Source organism: Schistocerca americana, chromosome X (assembly GCF_021461395.2).
Source record: "Schistocerca americana isolate TAMUIC-IGC-003095 chromosome X, iqSchAmer2.1, whole genome shotgun sequence".
Classification (NCBI taxonomy): Eukaryota; Metazoa; Arthropoda; class Insecta; order Orthoptera; family Acrididae; genus Schistocerca; species Schistocerca americana.
The window spans coordinates 768,810,048-768,833,550 of record NC_060130.1 but is presented as its reverse complement, the minus strand read 5'-3'; the positions used below and the strand labels follow the sequence as shown (position 1 = coordinate 768,833,550).

Below are 23,503 nucleotides of genomic sequence, written 5' to 3'. Positions count from 1 at the left end.
ACTGCAAGTGTCACACTTTTTTCCCAAAAATTTCTATCATACCACATCTCAAAACCCGAGATTCTGGTTTTATTTGGTCAGAGGTACCAGTATGTACTGTCCCAAATCAAGCACTGTGTACATATTCAGTAGTACATGGCAAAATTTGAAGTGAATGAGTATGTCCCAAAACCTGTATCTCTCTTTCAAACAAAATTAAAAATTGAATACTCTCTATTGTTTATGTCTCTTCCAACTTCATAGTTAAAATTTTTCATAAGGAGAAGTGGAAGCGAATGGATGAAACAAATATGTTATTTACATTTTGTTATTCATTAAAATATATACTGTACCTCATTGTTGTTATTTTTATTAATAAATTGGTTTCTTCAACTATTAATAGGGAGTGTCAACATCTGTCATCTGAAAAACTCTCCTTCAACATATTCACTATGTTTTGAGCTGCAGAACTCTTGTTTCAGGTGTCTAAAGAAGATGCTGTTGACTCAACATGTTTAATTACACTAACATGTTGGGAATTTAATGGCACATATTCATTGGACACTTCATGTTGGGGCGTTTTATACCTTCTCAAGGAAAAGAGGGCACTCAGATCAGTCTTAACAGCTACCTGATCTAATAATGTTAGGTATTAAATCAACAGTACCAATTAAACACAGCACTATATTTTGTTTACTCACACTATTGATTCTTGTTTATATCAGAAGCACTTGAAAAATATTTGTATGTCTCCTAAATTGTTAATACCATTTCGTTCGCCATACGCCCTTTCTAGTTTAATATCACTGCTTTTCATAATTATCACTTTCTGCAACACATAACTTCCAGCAATAAGGGCTGCCTGTTGTCAAATACAGTAGCAAATTAAGGAAATTCGATCGAACTGCATCTGGTTTCAGCTTTGAATGTCTCTTCCTCCCCATCAACTAGAAACTGTTCCGTATTTACAAAGCATTCTTCACTAAACTGCTTTATGGATATTAAAGGCTTATTTAATTCTGAGATACCTCAAGGAATTCTTCAGTCACATTTCCTTTAGCTCTTTATTGCTGGTTGAAGAAAATGTTGTGACTGTTTTGTTTTGTGATTTGTAATTACTTCCAAACCCAGCCACGCTGCAGTCACTCAAGGTTTTAAGTGTCTGGAAAAGAAGATTCATCCACAATTTACAGAAGTATTTGCATATATTTCTACAAATTATTAGACACATTTCACATTTTAATGTTATTTTTAATAATTACATTTAATGCATATAATAGGAAAATTTATGACAGTTATTAAGGGGACATATTACATTGTCGAATTTTGTATCTATTGTTGCTACGTGACATTGTATTGTTGACTTATTGTATGTATCAATGTGCAGAGTACAGCATAAGGAAAGGACCTGTTCAGTGGTGTTCTCATGTGTAACTGGTGTAATACTTTGATCTCTTTGAATTATCAATTTCGTAATATCGACATCACAATTAATTGTTTAACACCCAGATAATACTAGTTGTGACCCTTCAAAATGAGTAAAAGAGGTGACATTTCACCATGTAAAAAATCTGAGGTCAAAGCCCTCGTTAATACGAAAAGTATTCCAATCAGGAAATTTCACGAAGCTTTTAAATGTTGGAAGGTAGCATGAAGCGCATAAAGAAGAAAATTGATTCAGGTGAAGAATTGAGCCCCAGAAAGAAGAATAAATGTGGAAGAAAACCAATTTTCACCCCAAGGTCAGAAATATTTTTCAAAAGAATCTGCCTGGAAAACAGATTTATAATAACAAAACAGATAAAATCTCAACTGGAATACGCTAATGTGAATGCTTCTGAACGCACTGTTAGTAGAAAGTGGAAGGAAATTGATTTCAAGACCTGTCGGTCCGCTATAAAACCAATGTTAACAGCCACATTGAAAGTAAAGCGTCTGGAGTGGGCTAAACAGTGGTGTGATAAGGTTGTGGACTTCTGGAGATCGCTAATTTGAATTTAAAATTATTATTTACGATATGGTATAACCTATATACATTTATTGATAGAATATTAATTATGTTTCTTGATTTTTACTGGTATGCTTCAGCGATGAAAGCACATTTGAAATTTTAACTAACAAATCTCAGTATGTGTGCTTTCGACCTGGGGAAAAATTTCATGGCGGTTGCGTTATTCAGACTGTTAAACAGAGCTAAGGTGATGATTTGGTCTGTCATCTGTGACAAGGGTACAGAATGTCTTTACGTTGTTAAAAGGATAATGAGGTAAGACCAGTACAAGGAAGTCCTGCAAAAACGCTTAATACCACATCTCATAGAATGTTTTCCAAGTGGGGAATCATTTATTTTTATGCAGGATGGTGCTCTCTGACACACAGCCAGGACAGTTAAATCCTTTCTGAAGGAACAAAATATCCCTGTGTTTGACTAGCCAGGTAATAGTCCCAAAACAAACCCCGTAGAAATATATGGGAATTAATGAAGAGGGAGGTTGCAAAAGATGCCATCACAACAAAAACACAGTTCTTAGAGAAGATCATCCATATGTGGTATCATCATCTGCAAATGCAGGACACAGTACAGTCCCACAATGACAGTATGCCACATCGTATGAAGGCTCTCATAGTTTCAAAAGGTGGCTCATCAAGATATTAAAGCTAATGTTTTCACTTTCACAATATTTTAATTTTTGTTGTAGGTATTGAAATAAAGTATTTTCAACAAATACTACTTTTATTTATTTGTTATATCACATTAGTTAGGACAATGACTACACATAATCATTTTATCACAATTTATGTATTAAAAACAATTTTCTTTAAATATAAATCAAAATTTGCTGAAAAACTGTAGTGCATCTAATAAATTGGCCAGGGACTGTATAACTTATGATATAACCTTGGAATAACATCTGAGAAATCCTTTAAGAAATTACCATAACTACTTATACTAGTAGTTAAGAAATACTTACTTTTAATATAACTGCAGCTATATAACCTCCACATTAGTAGCTGAAAAAACAATAACAAATAATGCACCAGTCAGCGTGAATATTGTTTTTAACTGAACTGGTCGACTCACTTGGAACAAGATGATTTCCGAGGCCAGTGGTAGTGGAGAGCCATGAGTGACGTCATTTGCGTCAAAGGCGTGTACAACCATAAATACACATCTGTATTACGTCACCAATGTGCCGGCTCACACAAACGAATGAAGCGCGAAGCCCGTATAACACCGTAAAAGATCTATGTCAAGGATTGCGTCAAACTTCTTTAACCAGATTACATCACTCAAGTGATTGCACTATCGCAAAAAGTTATATCATAGTTGAAACTTCCTCGCAGATTAAAACTGTGTGCCCGACCAAGACTCGAACTCGGGACCTTTGCCTTTCGCGGGCAAGTGCTCTACCATCTTAGCTACCGAAGCACGACTCACGCCCGGTACTCACAGCTTTACTTCTGCCAGTACCTCGTCTCCTACCTTCCAAACTTTACAGAAGCTCTCCTGCTAACCTTGCAGAACCAGCACTCCTGAAAGAAAGGATACTGCAGAGACATGGCTTAGCCACAGCCCACGCTGTGGGATGAAACAGTGGATGGCAAGAAGAGAAACTCGAAGAGTTCACTGGAATTTGCTTCATGGGTTACAGAGTGAGGACATAAAGAATAATGAAAAGTTTTTGGTAATGCTCCAGGAAACATTTTTATTTGCCCACATAAAAATGGCCCCTCGCATTTGCATATTGTATTCTTAATTGAGAAGCGACAATTCTCAATTTCATTCATCACAACTTATGTTCTTGGAAAGTCTGCAACTGTCATTCATGATTTGAATAATGAAACACTGCGCTAGTAATGTATTTTTATTCTTAGTATGATACATTTCGAGACTTTACTTTTATCATAAAGAGAAAATATTTATTAGGTATTTTACGCAGTGTTTGTGTGTCTATTGTTCTGTATCTCTTGCCATGAAATTGTGTTTTTACGGTTTACTGCAGTTGGACGGATTTCTTTTGTCCGATTTTCCGAAACTTCCGATAAAATATCTATGCAAATATTTGTACTTCATCATGAGAATAAATTTTCACAAAGCATCGTCCAAATTGTGAAAAATTATTTAACTTATTCAATGTTTCATTATTTTTTGATCATGAACATTTGCTAAAGATTGTGTCGTGGTTAGCTTAAGATTTTTAGTAACAATCGAAAGCTACTCCAGCTTCCAACATCGTACTCGAATCCCATAGCGCACCACTTTATATATTATTCCGGAAACATGTGAACCAATATTTAAATCACCTAAGAAGGATTTATGAAAGTTTTCCTTAATGTTCGATCGGTTTCACCTGAACGCCAGTTGTACTGTACTCACTTAAGTTGCTCTTTCCACTGGCTCAAACAAAGAAGATAACAGAGTAACTGTAACTGACGTTTCTGTTTACCTGTGAACTGTGAAGTGTGAACTTCTGAAGCGGGCAAGAATTGAAATGCGTGTTGACGTTTATGACATGTTATCCCAATGTTGTGATGGGTTATACGACGTCTGTTGTATCTTGTTTGTTGGCTATTGTTCCAGTGATTGGGGATTTTGTGGTTAGTGCAAGTGACAACCGATTAGCCAAGTCATTATCAGACAATTTAACTCATGGTGTAATTGGTTTTTTAACATGGTTGTTGGTGTGCGTTCATTATGCGCACGTATCAGCCTACGTTTCATTAGCTGAGTCTGCTGCTTGTTGTTTGGCAGCTTCTGCAATTGATGTGGATCATTTTGTAGCAGCAAGATCCGTGTCTCTTGAGGTTAGTCCATTTGTTCTTCTGATCCAGTAATTTCTACGACTAACCCTTTATCATCGTTTATAAAGTAAAGCCAGTAACCTATTATTTTCAGACCTTTTTTTCTGTTCCTGCTGTTTTGAATGACTGATTATGCTAGTGAGTTATCTGAATTTGTACGAATCACCAAAGTAACTTTTGTAGAGTTATGCACGATGCCATTATATGTGCTTCACGTGTTGTGGCTATGGGCACGTTTATTTTGTCTCATTTCCCCAGTTCTATTTAAAACGTAGTCATTTGCAGACAGGGGAAATTCATTTATTGGTATTAAAAGAAGGAATTTGGTATGTTTATCAAAGACATAAAATTCCTCCCAAAGTTGTAAATGTCCTTCCGTAACAAATTGTTGACATAATTTCAATATAAAATATAATGAACAGTTCATATAAAATTTTATTTTCCATAATTTCCAAACAGAAGAGTATTATGACGTCTTCAGTACCATAAAGCAACATGAAACATGACTATTTAATAAATATTTATTTTGTAAAACTTGTTACAGAAGGACATTTGTTATAAACGTTTATTTGAGTTTCCCTCTAAAAATGAAACCAGCCACTCGCAGCATGTCTTTACCTAGCTAGCCAATGAAACAATTCTGTCAGATGTTTTCCCTCCTGTTCTCACTCTCCATTGTTGTATAGGTTTCAAGTGACTGTTCATGTTGGAAGTGTAAATTTGCTGGTTTATAAAGGTTATAAACAATTTGAAAGTAAGTATTAGTTTAATGTAAACAAAGTTTATTTTTGCATAAGTCTGAAACATTTTTTTAAATAAGCCTGATTACTTCAAAAGCCTGAGTGAAGAATGTAGGCTATAATTTCATGTGCTATATGAGCAAGTGTATCAAATATTTACATGCTGAGGCATATTATTAATATTGTTGGTATTTATCTGACAACTTTCAAATATTTTTATAATTATTAACAGTGAAGGAATATTGTAGCCTACTCTGCAAAGACTAGGCGACTTTGTTATGTGCAACACTTTTAAAAACGTGTAAAAAGAATTTCTCAATTTTTTGGCTATGTAAGTTTTAATTTATACTCTAAACAAACATGGCGTGTCTCCTTTGAGCTAAACATATGTTCACTCTTTGAGCTTGCAAATAAAATGTAATGTACATCAGTGGCTTACTATGAAATTTTTGGAAATGTAATGTAAATTCAATTGCTTCTTTGGTTCAGTTATAGACTTAACAAGTTTCTTGAATATACACTCCTGGAAATGGAAAAAAGAACACATTGACACCGGTGTGTCAGACCCACCATACTTGCTCCGGACACTGCGAGAGGGCTGTACAAGCAATGATTACACGCACGGCACAGGGGACACACCAGGAACCGCGGTGTTGGCCGTCAAATGGCGCTAGCTGCGCAGCATTTGTGCACCGCCGCCGTCAGTGTCAGCCAGTTTGCCGTGGCATACGGAGCTCCATCGCAGTCTTTAACACTGGTAGCATGCCGCGACAGTGTGGACGTGAACCGTATGTGCAGTTGACGGACTTTGAGCGAGGGCGTATAGTGGGCATGCGTGAGGCCGGGTGGACGTACCGCCGAATTGCTCAACACGTGGGGCGTGAGGTCTCCACAGTACATCGATGTTGTCGCCAGTGGTCGGCGGAAGGTGCACATGCCCGTCGACCTGGGACCGGACCGCAGCGACGCACGGATGCACGCCAAGACTGTAGGATCCTACGCAGTGCTGTAGGGGACCACACCGCCACTTCCCAGCAAATTAGGGACACTGTTGCTCCTGGGGTATCGGCGAGGACCATTCGCAACCGTCTCCATGAAGCTGGGCTACGGTCCCGCACACCGTTAGGCTGTCTTCCGCTCACGCCCCAACATCGTGCAGCCCGCCTCCAGTGGTGTCGCGACAGGCGTGAATGGAGGGACGAATGGAGACGTGTCGTCTTCAGCGATGAGGGTCGCTTCTGCCTTGGTGCCAATGATGGTCGTATGCGTGTTTGGCGCCGTGCAGGTGAGCGCCACAATCAGGACTGCATACGACCGAGGCACACAGGGCCAACACCCGGCATCATGGTGTGGGGGGCGATCTCCTACACTGGCCGTACACCACTGGTGATCGTCGAGGGGACACTGAATAGTGCACGGTACGTCCAAACCGTCATCGAACCCATCGTTCTACCATTCCTAGACCGGCAAGGGAACTTGCTGTTCCAACAGGACAATGCACGTCCGCATGTATCCCGTGCCACCCAACGTGCTCTAGAAGGTGTAAGTCAACTACCCTGGCCAGCAAGATCTCCGGATCTGTCCCCCATTGAGCATGTTTGGGACTGGATGAAGCGTCGTCTCACGCGGTCTGCACGTCCAGCACGAACGCTGGTCCAACTGAGGCGCCAGGTGGAAATGGCATGGCAAGCCGTTCCACAGGACTACATCCAGCATCTCTACGATCGTCTCCATGGGAGAATAGCAGCCTGCATTGCTGCGAAAGGTGGATATACACTGTACTAGTGCCGACATTGTGCATGCTCTGTTGCCTGTGTCTATGTGCCTGTGGTTCTGTCAGTGTGATCATGTGATGTATCTGACCCCAGGAATGTGTCAATAAAGTTTCCCCTTCCTGGGACAATGAATTCACGGTGTTCTTATTTCAATTTCCAGGAGTGTATGTGCAGGTGTGATGGCCAAACTGGTGCCGAGCATGCTAAGGAATGCAGAAAATGAAAAATGAATGATCCAGTAACAGCAGAAGTGTATCGTCAAAAAGATTGTGAGAGAAAGAAAGCAAAACGACAGAAGTTTATAGCTGAGGGAAAGATAGGTCATTTACGAAAATATGGAAAAGATAAGAAAAATATGCAACGCACCCTTGCTCGTCAAACCAGTGCAAATCCAACATTAAAAATGTCACCTAGCACATTATGTAAAGCATCAAGAGATGTCTCCCAAAATCACCTTCCAAGCAGCCCGAAGTTCTTGGAAAACTCGTCAAAACCTTTTCACCTCAAAAACTTAATAATTTTTTTGAAGTTGTTGGCTTTACTGCTAGGAATGCAAAATCAAAACAGTCAGTATTTGAAAGAAAAAAAAAAGAAGGGATTCTGCGCCAAATCAAAAAATGCAGATGGTGCTACAATTTTATGAAAGAGATAACATAAGCTGGCAGAAAGGAATTCATTTCTATTAAACGTGGTAAAGAGTACAGGCAAAAGAGATTTTTGTTATACAGTATTAAAGAAATTTAGAACTTTTTTGCAAAGAGTTTGGGGAGTTACCCATTGGACTGTCAAAATTTAAACAATTACGACCAAAGCATTTTGTATCTATAACACTAAGAGATCGAGAAGTTTGTGTCTGCACTTACCATGAAAATGCTGCTATGTTATTAAGGTCTTTGAACAAGCATGTGCCAAGCATACCAAAAAGTTTAGATGGAGTACTTGGGAAAACAGTTTGTGATTCCACCAATATCAGCTGTATAGGCAGTAATTGTGAAGAGTGTGGCACTTTAAATCTTGACAGCTATTTTGAAGGGTTAGATTCAAACAAAAGAAAAACTTTTTATAAATGGTGTCTAGAAGAAGGTCGTACAAAGAAACAAGAAATGGAAACAAAGTTGTCAGAAGCAAAGGTATAACTTTATTTACAATTACAGACTTTGACCAGGCATGTTTACAATGCACGTAGGTAGCACTCTGAGTTGCGCACGTTAAAACGTGTCCTTCCTGAAACAGACATTGTTGTACTTGAGGATTTCTCAGAAAACTTTTCGATAAAACATCAATCTGAGATCATGCAGGCTCACTGGTGTTCACCCAGTGTGTCTATTTTTACAGCCATTATGTATTACAACTGTCCTGAACTGAAGCATATAAACTACTGTGTTGTATCTGATTCTTTAGAACATAGTAAGGACAGTGTCCATGCTTTCAATCAGGCAGTTTTAGCACATCTGAAAACAAAAGTTGGGTTTCCAATTTCACATGTCCATTACTTTAGTGATGGAGCTGCAAGTCTGTTCAAAAGCCGGTTCTCTGTTTGTAATCTTCTTTTTCATGAACAAGATTTTGGTGTAACAGCTGATCGAAGTTACTTCGAAACAGCTCATGGAAAGGGTCCACATGATGACATCGGAGGAGAACTGAAGAAAGTCATTTTTCGTTCCATACTCCGGAAAAAAATAGTAGTAAATAGTGCAGAAGAATTTTCAACAGCTGCAAAAGATCTTGCCAAAAGTATTATTGTGATTTGCGTTCCAGAGTAAAGAATTGAAGCAGTAAAGAAAATGTTGGAAAGCCGATGGAATAACTGTTTGCCTATAAGTGGCCTTCGAAAATATCATTTTGCACAACCCTCTTCTGATAAAAAACACTTCACACTTTCGTAAAATTCTGTTTTTTCCATGCAGCATAGTAGTGGAAGGACCTACAAACTTATTCAGAGTGCAAATGTTTTCAAGCAGCAGCAGAACCAAGTAGTTCAAAGCAAGTTAACAAATGATTCAGTCTTGTCTAATGGGTCATTTTTACTTTGCAAAGTGTTTAGTGATACAGCTGTTGTATACAGGTATGCATGCATTATTCAGAAGTTTCATGCTGATAAAGACATATACGAAGTGATGGGAATCAAGTCAACAGACAATACTAAAAACACATTTAAAATTGTCCAGAATGATGTCTTTTAATGTTTCTCCTGCTGACATTATTTCTGTGTTAAGTGAATCACATATTAATGGTAGTTCTGAAAGACTTACGTATAAATTTTCAGATCCTGTTGATGTTTATGGAGAATAACTAAATGAAAGTTCTTTTTCCTGGTACTTTCTTAAAAAAACAAAAAAGAAATATCTCAGCAACATTACTCATGCTTTCTTAAGCAAGTAGTTATGCCTAAGTTTATATTTTTTCAATTATTTTGACATTTATAAACCATTTTCCAGTGTTACTTTATTAAATGTGAAGGGTACTTTCTCAGAACAGTGTTTTAAATTATGTATGTACAAAGTCTATATTTTACGAACAATAATTTCACTTTCGTATGCTACATAATTTTAATTTCAATAATAAATTAATATGTAACATGTATGATAGCATTTATTGTTATAAAATTCAATAAATAACAATGTATTTTGTGTTAAAAGTCAAATTTGTATAGCTGGGAAAAAATGTCCTTCCATAACACTGCAGCTATTCACTTTCTTGGATGCAGCATTTAATCTAAGTGCTAAAAATATCTATTATGCCATTATTTATGTACTAAACAGGTGCAGTTAACCAATTAAAAGTTTTGCTTAGTGAAACACAAACATCAGAGCAGGAATTACTCTTTATATTCAAGTATAAAAAAAGATGTGCTTTTTCTTGTCCTTCCGTAACCGTCAGTAAAATAATTAATATTGAAAATATGGAAACATAATATTACTACTTAAATGCATAAAGAAATTCCTGTTGCTTGTAACAGTTTGCAGAATATATGTTGTGCACTAGTTTCCCATTTCTAATTAAAGTTTTTTTACCCAGATTTCACAGAAAAAGTGTCCTTCCGTAACAAAAAAAAGAATAGCATGGCCTGACCCTCATGATGGCAGCTGTAGATTTAATGGAATTTTATTCGATGTTATCTTGCCTTACTATAACCATTTGTTGTCTTGTAGGGTAAGGTTACCTAAATATGATACAAAATCATACAATTTATTGTATTGTTTACAGAAAAAGTGCAGGTACTTCTTAGGATAAAATTGTATGTGTAACGGGTAAAAACTACTTCAAAATGACACTGTGTTTAAGTCTTTATAGTTACAAATGCAGACCAGAAAAAAATTAGAAAGCTATCTTTTTTTGACTGAAAATTTTAAATATGACACAGCCGGTCTGAAATATGACATACACTGATAGTCTTATGTACAATGAAGAGGTCATAAAAATGAGATAGGGAAACCAGTAAATTATATAGGCCTACATATAATGGGCATTTTTCTGTATTTTTTATAATTATAGCATAAAACATATGTAATGGTGAACTACAAAAATTACTTCATTGGTTTTTTTCTATTTGTAATAATATATTTCATGAACATGAACAGGACCATTAAACACAAAGCAGATCCCTCTTTTGAAATTTCCCACCCCCTGTAGTAACATGAGGAACTGGCGTTTTTCCCAATCACAACACTTTCATTCTATGTCATTTTGTAGTACTTTTTGTTTGATTGAAACATACCTGTAGCTGTATGAGTATCTCTTTTCTCCTTGAAATTTAGCCAAGATATAATCTTCTCCATATATAGATGTTGGATTAGTCATTATAGTAGGATCTGGCATGGATCCTTCAAAGGGCCTGACACATCTAGGCTCTCATCACTCTTCAGGGATATATTTGAATCCGAATCTGTCTACTCAGTTTCCTTTCTCTTCTGTGTACTTGCCACAGCTTTGTTCACGGGCATAGATTTCTGGTTCTTCTGCTATTGGCGTACTCCTGTTTTGTTTGGAGGCTTGTCATTTTTGGTAGTGAGTTACTGTGCTCTTCTGGGGTTTATTACCTGTGGTAATAAGTCTAACAAACCACACTTGGACATACGTTTGCCACTTTTTAAAAAAAATCCTCTGAAGAGACAAATTCTCAAAACTTGCGGAAGATTCACTACTGCAAACAGAGGTGGATATAGAGGAATTTTTGATACGAGCATCAGCTTTGACCAGTGATGTAGGAAATATGTGGCAAATGGCACAAACAGTAAGGGGAATATAACGTAATCTTATTGGCATTTTTTAAAAAACCAAACATGCTAAGCTACATTCAGTCCGTCGCCCCAACCAGCTTTATTTAGTTTCATTTCTGTTGGCTTTGCCAGCTCTCAACCAAACTGTCACCTTCCAACTTACCCTATACCTCAAGCTCAGCTCCATATGAATGTGTCACCACAACCTGTTTTGTACTTTCATATTCCTTAACTTTGCCAACTAACAAGAAAGCTGTGAATATGTGCAGCAAAAGGTACAATGACAGCAGCAATTAGTGTCATGTCACTGGCCAAAGCTGACAACTGATATTGAACATTCATCTTGACCCGATAGAGGTTACACTTCTTCCAGAACCATTAGCTTTAACATCACCTTCAGTGTATGGGCTTTCTTTTTTTTTACATCAAGGGGTCAAGCACTCCGTTTGTAACCCTGCATGTTCCAGTTGAATATAGCATGATATTTGCATAAAATAAATTTAAGTGCACTAGGAAGTTTTATCAGAACATTTCATTCTAGATTATATATGGCAGAATGTAACAAATAATACCTATAAAAGCGATTCAGGAGGAACAACGCTTGAAAATCTTTTTTCTCCAACAAATACTTGATTAACACCATGTGCACCAGATTCTAGTGGTAGGTACGCAACTAACAACATGAAAACCTAGCACAGTGTTTATTCTCTGGTGCACTATGTCAACAAGAGTGAGAAATACAGCACAACTACTGCTGCATTATTGTCAACAGTAGTAGGAAATACACATTTTAGTTTGCAGAAGTGCATGATTAAAAAAAAAAAATTAGTTTACCACTTTTGGGAATCGATTGCATCACATTTCAGAACAGTGCATATCATGTTTAATAATTCTGTTAACTGCTTAACCCCTAGCCATCCACATTTTTTGGAATTGGATATTTTACTTTATTTTCAATTTATTAGCTTCTTATACATTGAAATAATGCAAAATACATCTAAATAATGCAAACAAGCTATTACTTGATCTTTTTTTTTCTCATAGTGTGTCTGTAACATAATGTGTCCATGTGAACACACTAGGCGCGTAATGCATGTTTGAAATTTGTCCATGGCATTGAAATTAAGTTACATATATTTTTTATTAAGTACATTTTATTACAGCTAAGGCAAAATTTGGACTTTTGTGGTATACTTCAACACATTCTGCACACAATTCTACATCACATTTCCTATATTTTTGTGAACTGAACTGAACTTAGCAGTACAAATGTACACATCTTCTCTTTTTCTCAGTCTTCTTGATATAGTTTTGTATACCATCATATCTTCTATCACTTGGAACATGCAAATTATATCCGCATGTGGAACTGATAGAGGGCCTGCCTGCTCCCTTTACAGGATTCACAAATTCTCTCCTGAATTCAAGCTGCATATTCGCAGCCCCTGTTCCTTTTTTCAGCTGCCTCACATTGTGTATGGGTATGTCAGTGAGCCAAGAAAGTGAAGTCCAAAAACAAAAAATGGCTCTCAGCACTATGGGACTTAACTTCTCAGGTCATCAGTCCCCCTAGAACTTAGAACTACTTAAACCTAACTAACCTAAGGACATCACACACATCCATGCCCGAGGCAGGATTCGAATCTGCAACTGTAGCAGTCGCGCGGTTCCAAACTGTAGCGCCCAGAACCGCTCGGCCACTCTGGCCGGCAAGCAAAGTCCAGTACAATTTTTTGTTTTGAATATTTGATCTGTAAATGGCAATATTTTGATCCACCCTATTCACTCCTCCCATGTGTTTATTATAAGTTGCAATAAACTGCAGACAATGTACTTGAATTGCCTACTTTACCTTTACAGAATATGTTCTTATGGATGATATGGTATCAACTCCTTCACAGGTAGAAGCTACAACAACCACTGAATTGTCCACCCATTTTTTGACAATAACGCCACCATCTTTGAAAAGTGAAGGTTCAAAATATCCCCTTTCTAACTAGTACTTGCTTTGAAGAAATGGACCAAGGTTTGGGAACTCTGTTTTCTCTAATAGTGCCTGTTCTCCCAAAACATTTTCTTCTCAGGAATGACGGAACAGCAAATCATGTAAATAGGTTGTCAAAAAAGAAATTAAATGGAAGTAGCTTATAGGTTGTTAAAAAAGAAATTAAATGGAAGTTTTAAGTCTTAAATCATCTGCCATCTGAATGAGTGGGGCAGCAGCATTACCAAACTCTATTTATATGCTGTATTTGCATGTAGCAATTTTCCTTGACAAAAGGAAAAATTTACAAGATATACAGAGGTGGTGTGTAAACAAATCGTATGGGTTTCCCACTGATAAACTGCTTGCAAGAGTGTCTCCCAAAATATTTTATCATTGATTCATCATAAGACATGTCACTGAGGAACTAGGAACAAAAAGTGTATTAAATTTGCCTCTTACTCTTCCAGTAAAAGATCTAATTTTCCACATCTTATCCTTTTCATCAAACTTGTTATTGTTGTTACAGTGCAGATACCTAAGAATTTGTTCAAAATGATTTCTTCTCATGGCAATGCATACAAACTTGTTTCTTGTGCCTCGATTGGAATCCCAGTATAACCTCTTACTGATGAGGATGCCTAGGAAACATCTCATTTCTTCTCATGTTATGTTAGGATTTGGAAAGTTCCTAAAAAGTGTGTAGTTGTTTGGCTCATCAAATAGGAATTGTATCACATCAAGAAATAACTCTAAAATTTCCACAGCAGACTTGTCAACATTTATATGAATGCTTGAATCAGAAAAAGATTTCAGATTTAACATTAGTGCCCCATTAACCCAGGTTTTTGCTTATTTCTGTGTCTGTAATGTGTAATTCTAAAATCAGTTTCTATTTGCATATCTGTGGATTTTATTTCTGCTTTGTCCCAGAGATATGGACTGTTGAGATTATCTGGTATTCCCCTTCCTCACCAACACCTAAATCCTCATCCATGAAAACTGCTGGATCAGGGGGGTATGATGTAAATTCCATCACCCTGAGGAAGGTTCGTTTCCTCAGATGGGATGTCTAACACATTCTGCAGTCAAACCATGCTGGAAAGATTGTGCCAGGCCTCTGTTACGAAATAAAAGAGATAAAGAAATTGAATCATTTTTGACCCTGCAACTGCCCAGTGTGTCCATATCGACACATTTGAAATACTCACATCATAAACAGAAAGTGAATCGATGGATAACAACTTCTCTAAAATAAAAATCTCAATAAACATATATAGATTTAGAGCAAAAATTTTCCTTTGGAAAAATGAAGTTCTTCATAAAACATACTTGCTTCAGTATGCTCCATTGCTATTATGAAAGCACTACCTACAAAACAGACTGTCACAGTTACAATGTACATGGTACCAGTGAAGCGTTAAAACAATGAATGTAAAATTCAGACCCTCTCTGACAAGAATACATGACTGCCACCACAAAAAAAATTATTTTAAAACTGACAATGTAGAGAGAAGAGAACCATACAGCAGTTGTGTCCATATGAACATGCTGGGAAGTTAAAGGTTAATAATTATCCCCGTATAATAAGTTTGATAATAATGAATAATCCAGCAGACAGAGAGCAATTTTCTGTGTGTGTAATACAAATTTGATTGCTACAAAGTCAGTACCAGTATTGTCATAAATGTGGCAAATGTTCCAGAAATGTGTGCATATTAATTTTGAGTCTGAAAGTGTTATTTGTTAAAACCTTTTTTTTTTTTTTTTTTCCCTCAAAAGTGAAGTTTGTGAAGGAAAACCAATTATGACTAACCATTCCTAAACAATCAAACAATGGAAAATCTAGGATAGAATGTAACAATATTATGAAAAGGACAGTTGGTACTATCTATATAGTTGAAATGCTGAATTGCGGATAGGCACAACAAAAAGACTGTCACAAAATGAGCTTTTGGCCAACAACGCCTTTGTCAAGAAAGACAACAGACAAATAAACACACTCACGCAAACACAACTTGCACACACATGACCACAGTCTCTGGCAGCTGAAGCTAGACTTCCGACTTCAGCTGCCAGGGATTTTGTGTGTACGTGTGTGCGCACGTATGTCTGTCTGTCTGTCATCTTTTCAACAAAGGCCTTGTTGGCCAAAAGCTCATTTTGTGACAGTCTTTTTGTTGTGCCTACCTGTGGCTCAGCACCTCTACTAATGGTTGGTAGTGGCTATCCTTTTCATAATAGTGTTATATTCCTAAACAGTGGTAGCATAAATAACAGGAACATTTGTAATAGATATGGTTTTCTTGTGACTAGACTGGTTGTATCATTTTTTTAAGACTTTATCCATTGACTTCACACATTATTGGGCTTCTTTGTGAGAAAAAATGCCATTATCACAGTTTTTCAAATGCTTTTGACAGTTCTAGGAAGATGTTGGGTGTCAATTGCATGCTCTCTTTCACCCAATACTTCAAAGAGAGCACTGAAATACTCATACTTTTCCTCTTTCTTATTTTTTAAGAATACACTTAATTGGGTTGCTGGATAATGGCAGCTTGCATTATCAGTAGCCCATGTATTGAACAAATGAGTTTTTCAGCTACTGGGGGAAGTTCAGGTTGAGAAGAATATGTTTACTATGTATTTTAGTGGCTTTATTACAAAATGAGATGCCTTTTTAAATGATTTTTCAGAGAGATCATGCAGTTCATACCTATTTTTTTAATGACAGCATTACCTTCAATCTTTGTGACTTCATGAAGGAATGCGTATTTAAGAGTAATGCTTAAATGATTTAGAAGGTTCTTAGGTGTGGCTGCACAATGCTTTTGGATTAACTAATTTGCTGTGTTGCTGCAATAGTCATTTAATTACTCATCTAAATCTCTTGAATCTGTTATTTTCTATTACCAGAGAAATACTTTTTAGTGATGACCAGCCTGTGCCAGTTTGTTAAGATGGATTTAGTCAATTTTTTTGTGCTTGAAATATAGCTATCATTATTATGTCTTTTGGTTTCTCTTACCACCCTATTGAGTATTTGGTTATATTTTTTCACAGTCTTTAAATTCTGATATAGTATTCAAATCATGTATCTTATTTGACCACTAAGAAACCCTGTCTTACTTCTTTGCGAGCTTGGTGAGAGTTTCCCTCAACCAATCATTTTTTTCCTTATAAAGAATGAATTATTTGGTTGTCCGATTGCAAAGGACAAGTGTTGAGCCGTCAGTTGATGTGCCACACTTGGGGAGGAATGGTGGATCATCTGAACCTACTGATACTGGATATCTGCTTCCTTTCATAATGTAATGCTGATGTGTTGTGACACCAGACATGTCTAAACAGAAAGAGAGCAGGACACTGACAGTATTTCTCTTGCATCTATTTTAGTTTTTTTTTAATGTCTTTTGTGGTTACAGACAGGCCTGCAGCATAGCCCAAGGTCTAGGTTAGGTTGAAAGGTGATTGTGTGGTTGTGTGTTGTCGAAGTGGTATCAAGCATTTCAGTTAACCGAAATGGCTTGATTTATGGAACACCATAAGTACAACTTAATCATTACTTGCTAGCTTTCATTCCATAGTTCCTTCAGTATAAGAAATTTAATTTAATTCACTCAATAATGAGCAAGAAATGCTGGATTTGTCAGTCATGACTTCTCGGTAGGACGATCCTATATTTAACAGAAATTTGTGGAGAAAAACCCAAATAAGTAAGGCTGCAATGGATGAAAATGCAGGAATATTATTTGCATTAATTTATTTTTCTTTCTATACTGTTCATTTCAGTGAGGCATGATTTTCATAAGACAAATAAGTGAACCTAAGGCATTTCTTTGTGGAACAAGAATTTGTCTAGAGAAATGCTTACAACTTTGATTTGAGAATCTGCTTTTTGTAATCGGCAGCCTTCAACTCTTCTTTGATCCTCTGAAAATGTTGGGCCCCTGTGATTCAGAATGCCATACACATTATTGAATTGTATTTAAATATTTATTTGAAACATTTAGCTGCACTGTTCCTTTAGGCAATTTCGTTTTCAGAACCACACATTTAATACTGGTAGCCCTTTATAGGTATAGTGGTGTCAGTATAAAAAGAAGCAGTATGTTAGAATCTGACTTCAATGTTGTGAATTAACACCACTAAGATTTATGATGGATTGATTTTGGGCTGAAAGTATTGTTTGTGTCTTAACTACATGAACACCCTCATAATGTCTGTGAGAGCATTTCATAGGTGCTCAAGAAACTCCTGTTGCAGACTTATAAGAGAGGTATTGTGCATCATGGAGAGGATTACTGTTCAAATATTGAGAGAGCAATATCTGCAAAGAGTCAGACAGCAAATTACTTCCTCCCACATAAATCTCACAAAATGACCACAGTGAGAAAATTCAAGAAATTATAGTTAATACAGGGGCTTACCAACAATCATTCTACCCATGCGCCATTTGAGAGTGGATCAGTGAAGAGAGGAATCAGTTAGTGGTATGAGAAGTACTCTGTTGATGCAGACGTGAGTGACAAGGGCAAGGAGCAGGATATATAACAACAAAACAAATAAGAAGTAGTCTCTTGGAATTTAACGTATAAGCAAAAGACACAGTGAGCTGAGAATAGAAGGAAAATTCAGGAATATTACAATAACAACAGATGTGTATGCTTGCTACAGAGCAAGCAGAAAGAATGCAAGAAAAGTTTTATAAAGACCTTTAAATTAAAGTATGTATTGTTAATTTTTTTTGGGAGACTTTGGTACAAAGGTTGGCCTATATGAATGTGGAAGTGTGTCAGGGAGATAAACTTTACATGAAGAAACTAATGGCAAATTGAGCTGTGTGATGTCAGTTTGCAGCCATAAATTATTTACTTGTGAAGACTACCTGTTTGCCACACAAAAGAATGCATTTTGGAACACACAAATTTAATAACCAAATATGTCATGTGGTAGTAAAAGCAGAACATGCTTTTTCAGTCAAAGAGGTACAGAGCTGGAGGGGTCCAAACTGTGATTCATAACATTATGCTGGGCCATTGTGTGTAAAATCACGGATATTTTGGTGGATCCTACGGTGAACATTTCAGAATTTAGCCATGTTTGGTACATGGATACCTATGTGTTGTAATAGTAAAACTACCAAATTGTACTGTCCTAACTCTAACTATTTCTGATTAATTCATGTTTGAAGACTCAAGGGTGTGTACTCAATCATTAGTCATGCACCAATTTTCCTATTTTCAGTGACCCGCTACTTAGTAATGAAGTTCACCTACAGGCTTAAATTTTTTATGCATAGTATGTAAGTTGATATAATGTATAAAAAGCAGGATACATCGTTCAAAAGCCCATTCTTCACGAAGTGCTGCACTGAGGAGAGATATCGATGTCAGTCGGTGAGGCCTGTCATGAAGTTGGCATTCCAAAACATCCCGAAGGTGAGGTGTGAAAGATCATTCATGGAATGAAAAAAGGAGAGATGCCTGAAGATGGTGCTCCAATAGAAATTGTGAAAACCGTAGGAAAGGTAAAGAAAAGAAAAGGAACTTGAAGATGTATTTACAGAACACCAGTGGAGAAATATAATTTCCCAAAATTGGAAAAATGCTATTATTGTTGTACTTGATATAAAATGAGACAGAAATTAGAAACTTAAGTCTTTTGAGACTCCTCTCTATAATGTAAAAGATATTGAGTAAAATTATAACCAAGCAAAACAAAAAAAATTGTATTTTAATCAGGGAAAGAAACAATCTGGCTTGAGAAGGGGATATAGCACTGTGGACCATTTGCTGGTCGTGAATGAAGTTATAGAATTGAGTAGTGCATATGAATTAACACTTTGTCTGGAATTGATAGATTTTCAGAAAACTTTTGACTCAGTTTAAACTGACTCTATACAAACAGTCCTTGAGGAACAGGATATTGATTCAATGTATGTTAGTATGCTGAAGATTATAAATGTCAGTGCTACAGTTTCCACTAGATTTAACAAGGATAGTGAAAAATTTAAAGTTGAAATGTGGGTCGGGCTAGGAGACTCCATATCTCCAAAAGTATTCTCAGCAGCTCTATAGGAAGTTACCATATCCATAAACTGGGAAAATGAAAAAAGAAATACTTTGTAATAGAATATATCTAAACCAGCTTCATTTTGCTGATGAAATTATACGGTTCGTCTCCAGTGCATGTAAAAATCAGCAACAAATGGAAGAACTTAGTAGGACAAGGTTGAAAGTAGGTATAAAAATCAACTTTGACAAAACTAAAATGATGTACAGTCAACACATTGAAAGGAAAGTTGTAGTTGTTAATAACGACTTCATAGAACCAGTTGTGTTTTTGTATCTAGTGCAGTTGGAGACTGACTAGATGGGCAGCAAAATAAACAAACAGCAAAAATATGCTTGCACGTTGTTGGTAAACTAAATTGGGTTTTCAATATTGAGCTTCCAATAAGATCAAAAAGAAAATTTTACAGTTGGTATTAACTGTTCTTATTAGTGACAGTAAGAAATGGACCTTTAATGTGACAAACATTCAAAACTTCCATGTTACTCAATGGGTAGTGGAGAGGTGCATGTTGGGAATAACTAGAAGAGACAAGTAAACAGATAGGGAACAAAATGGAGTAGATAATATGATTATCACTATACTGAAAATTAACTTAGGTCAGTGGCACATGTACCAAGGAAAATGAATGGCAATGGACCAAGAAAGGTTTTTGCTGGATTCTGAGGTATAAGACAAAGTCCAAGATAATGAGGTAACAATAGGTGGGTAGATGACATTACAAAACATACAGAAGCAATATGGATGTTCGTAGCTGAATACTACAATTGATGGGAAAGTGTCAGGGTTGTTGTCATCCAGGAGTGAATCTTGAGTGGATTACAGTTACCACCACGTCAGAAAGTTGCCTGTTTAGTTAAACATTTGCATCTTTAAATCATCACTCATAATATCACGAGTTTTCTCATTTCAGACATTTGTAGTGGTTTATCATTTTGGATGCCCTCAAAAGATTATTCATAAAATGTCATTGTAAAAGTAAACTTGCATGTTCAGAAATGATGTTCCAGTACTGCAGATTTGATTGAAAAAATGGAGCAACAAAATTGCGACAATTAATAGAGATATTTCAATCAGGTTTCATATTGTAATTTTACAAGTGATGGAACTTGTGCAATCTGATGTGGGGGAAAGATCATCTTCATACTGAATACTGCATTGATTTACCAATCCTTTTTAATTATTCCTGTTTGTTGGTCTAAGGAGATTTGTTTCGTAGTATAAATGGATCCCAGCTGTTGGATATTATCCTTTTTTATTATTAATTTGAGGTTATGGACAAACTCTAACTTTTTTAGGTTGTATCTAATCTGGAAATACCTGCCACAGAGTTCTTTTCAGTGACTTTTAATATATGAAATGAAATGTAAACTATATCAAGCTGCTGCTTTAAATAAACTGTAGAGAAATGGTGATGGGAATTACAAGAAGGTGCCCTTCACAAAGGCATATTTAAGTAATTTGTCTTTGGCCTGTTGCTGGAAGAAGCATCACTTAATGTTGTGTTGTCACCAAGAGTGCCAAATGTCTTGGGAAGGCACTGGATTTCTAATATTACACTTGAGTGCCAAACATTGTGGGAAGGCACTGGATGTGATTTCAGTTATCAGTTGCGGAAGCCCTTGTGGTGCATTCCTCTCTTGACAGTTCTAGGAGAAGTAAGTTCCCATTCATCAAGCACTTCTGATAGTCTTTGCAATATTGAAGATGCATCATAGATACTGTTGACTTTGGAAACCCTAATTCTTATGATTCCCCCATATTGTGGAACAGATGTGTCTTGCACTGATTATCGTCTCACATTCAGAGTCTATTACCTCAAAATTTGCTACCATGCTCACCACATACAGACTGCTCAGATACTGTGTCAACACTTGCACCACTTGCCACATTTGGCCACTCTTTCTGATAACTTTTACTGGCACAAAAGTAAATTATTAAAATACACATTGATTTAGAAGATGAAATTAATTTAACTCAAAATTTTTGTTTCAGAATGCTCTACAATTGAAGTCTCGTCCATTCCTGCACTGCACATCAATACCATTATTAGTTTTTGGTATAGGAGTAGTTGTTGGTTATCTACTGAAATACTCTGTGATGAAAAGATATTCATGGTTACTTATTGCAGCATTACTCAGTCATCACATTAGAGATTCTACTAGACGGGGCTTGTGGCTTTGGCCCTGCGGTACAACTTACCCATTACCATATTATTTATATGTAATTATTACTGTACTGATACCATTCTTAATTGTTGCTGGAATGAAACTGACAGATACCACTTACAATTATGATACAATAAGTGTATAGTACTGGTTATCTAGTTCTAAAAGAGATTTGTTACACTGTTATAAAACTTTGATATCAATACTAATGTCCAGATTTGCAGACATCACTGCCAAATTGTTGTCTTCTATCTCTGACACTGCATTATTGTTGTAACTTTCATACTTTCTCTGAAATACTGGGATTTAGATAAGAATATGCACTATCATCATTATTGTGTAAAAAAAGTCAGTAGTATGTTGAAGTATATATTTTGCTTTATAGTTTAGTTTCCTGAACTTGGGAATGAGTAGATCCGAATTCTTAAAATGAGTACCAATACTGTAAAAATAAATTTGAGAACTATTTACTTGTGGGGAAACAGCCCTGGTGGGTGTTGTTGCCTAAACTGTATACATGGAAAGCTTACATATATGTTTGGTCTTCTTTTGTCTGTCCTTTATTAGAAGTGCCCAAAGTATATAAGTAAATATTTTCTTAGAACTTTACTTTATGCCTAACTTAGATCAGGATAAATGATAGATTCTCTTTTACGATACTCTCCAAGAGGAAAGATGATGGTGCAGTTTGAGAAGTTTGCTTTGCCAAAGGGTATAAAGAAGTATTCACTCTTTCACATTCACTATCCTTGGAACAGTATGGCTACAGATTCCATCCATGAGTCATTCTGGGTCCCCATAGTTATCACCAAGCACTAAAGTGTCAGTGCCACTAAATGCTATACCAACTACACGTGTCAATGTGTCTGCTGTGATGACTGCACATGATGCTTCAATGCTCACTTGTAGAACCTTCACTGTCGTTTGCAGTTGTTAAGAAATTTCAGACATGATCTTCCATTGGTAGAAATGTGGATGTGAGGCCTGTAGTGTGTGGCAGGCAAAAGGCATTTTTTATCTATCCATTGACGTGAGTCAATGTTAGCAGTGTGCATCATTATCATCGTCATCTTGTTATAGGTAAAATTTCTCGTCTCCTAAAAGTGATGGAATAATGGAGAAAAATCATTATTTGGAGCATATTAAGATACACCTCACCAGTTACAGTACATTTAAAGAACTGATCAATCAAACCATGTGATGATGAACAACATAGTGATCCCCTGTCAGATTCACTTCGATACCCACAAGAATATGTGTGTCTACAAGATCAGAGATCACATATTTATGATAGTTTACACCTCATCAGACATACCACTTTTGTTATTTCTTTAAAACCCTTCATCCTTGTGACCTAGGTCTCCACACTAACCACAATACTGAAACATTTAGTCCAGGCTGTGCTTGTTCATAACAGTATGTAGTTTTGAAATGAGCAATTCATTTTACACCTTTTACAGTTGGTTGTTTCTTCTGTTTGCCATACTCCACATTTGTGTGCATGCTGATTCACAGATGTTTCAGTGTTTGTGTAAAGTGGTAACTGAATTTGGTTCTTTTGTTTTCTCCTGTATCTTCACTTATTGACATCAGTAACAGGAGTATTAGCTTCAAATTTATTCCAAATGTAGGTAATTATTTGAACATATCTAAAAACAAAGATGATGTGACTTACCAAATGAAAGTGCTGGCAGGTCGACAGACACACAAACGAACACACAAAATTCAAGCTTTCACAACAAACAACAAACTCATCAGG

At 36.4% G+C, this 23,503-nt stretch overlaps 1 protein-coding gene across 1 annotated transcript; it reads left to right on the top strand.

The window, feature by feature from the left end:
- The first annotated feature begins 4,209 nt into the window (after nucleotides 1-4,209).
- On the top strand, nucleotides 4,210-23,503 carry LOC124555228 (transmembrane protein 267). Its single transcript, XM_047129085.1, has 2 exons — nucleotides 4,210-4,785; nucleotides 21,572-23,503. Exons 1-2 carry the CDS (start codon nucleotides 4,489-4,491, stop codon nucleotides 21,887-21,889), a joined length of 615 nt encoding a protein of 204 aa, XP_046985041.1. The 5' UTR covers nucleotides 4,210-4,488; the 3' UTR covers nucleotides 21,890-23,503.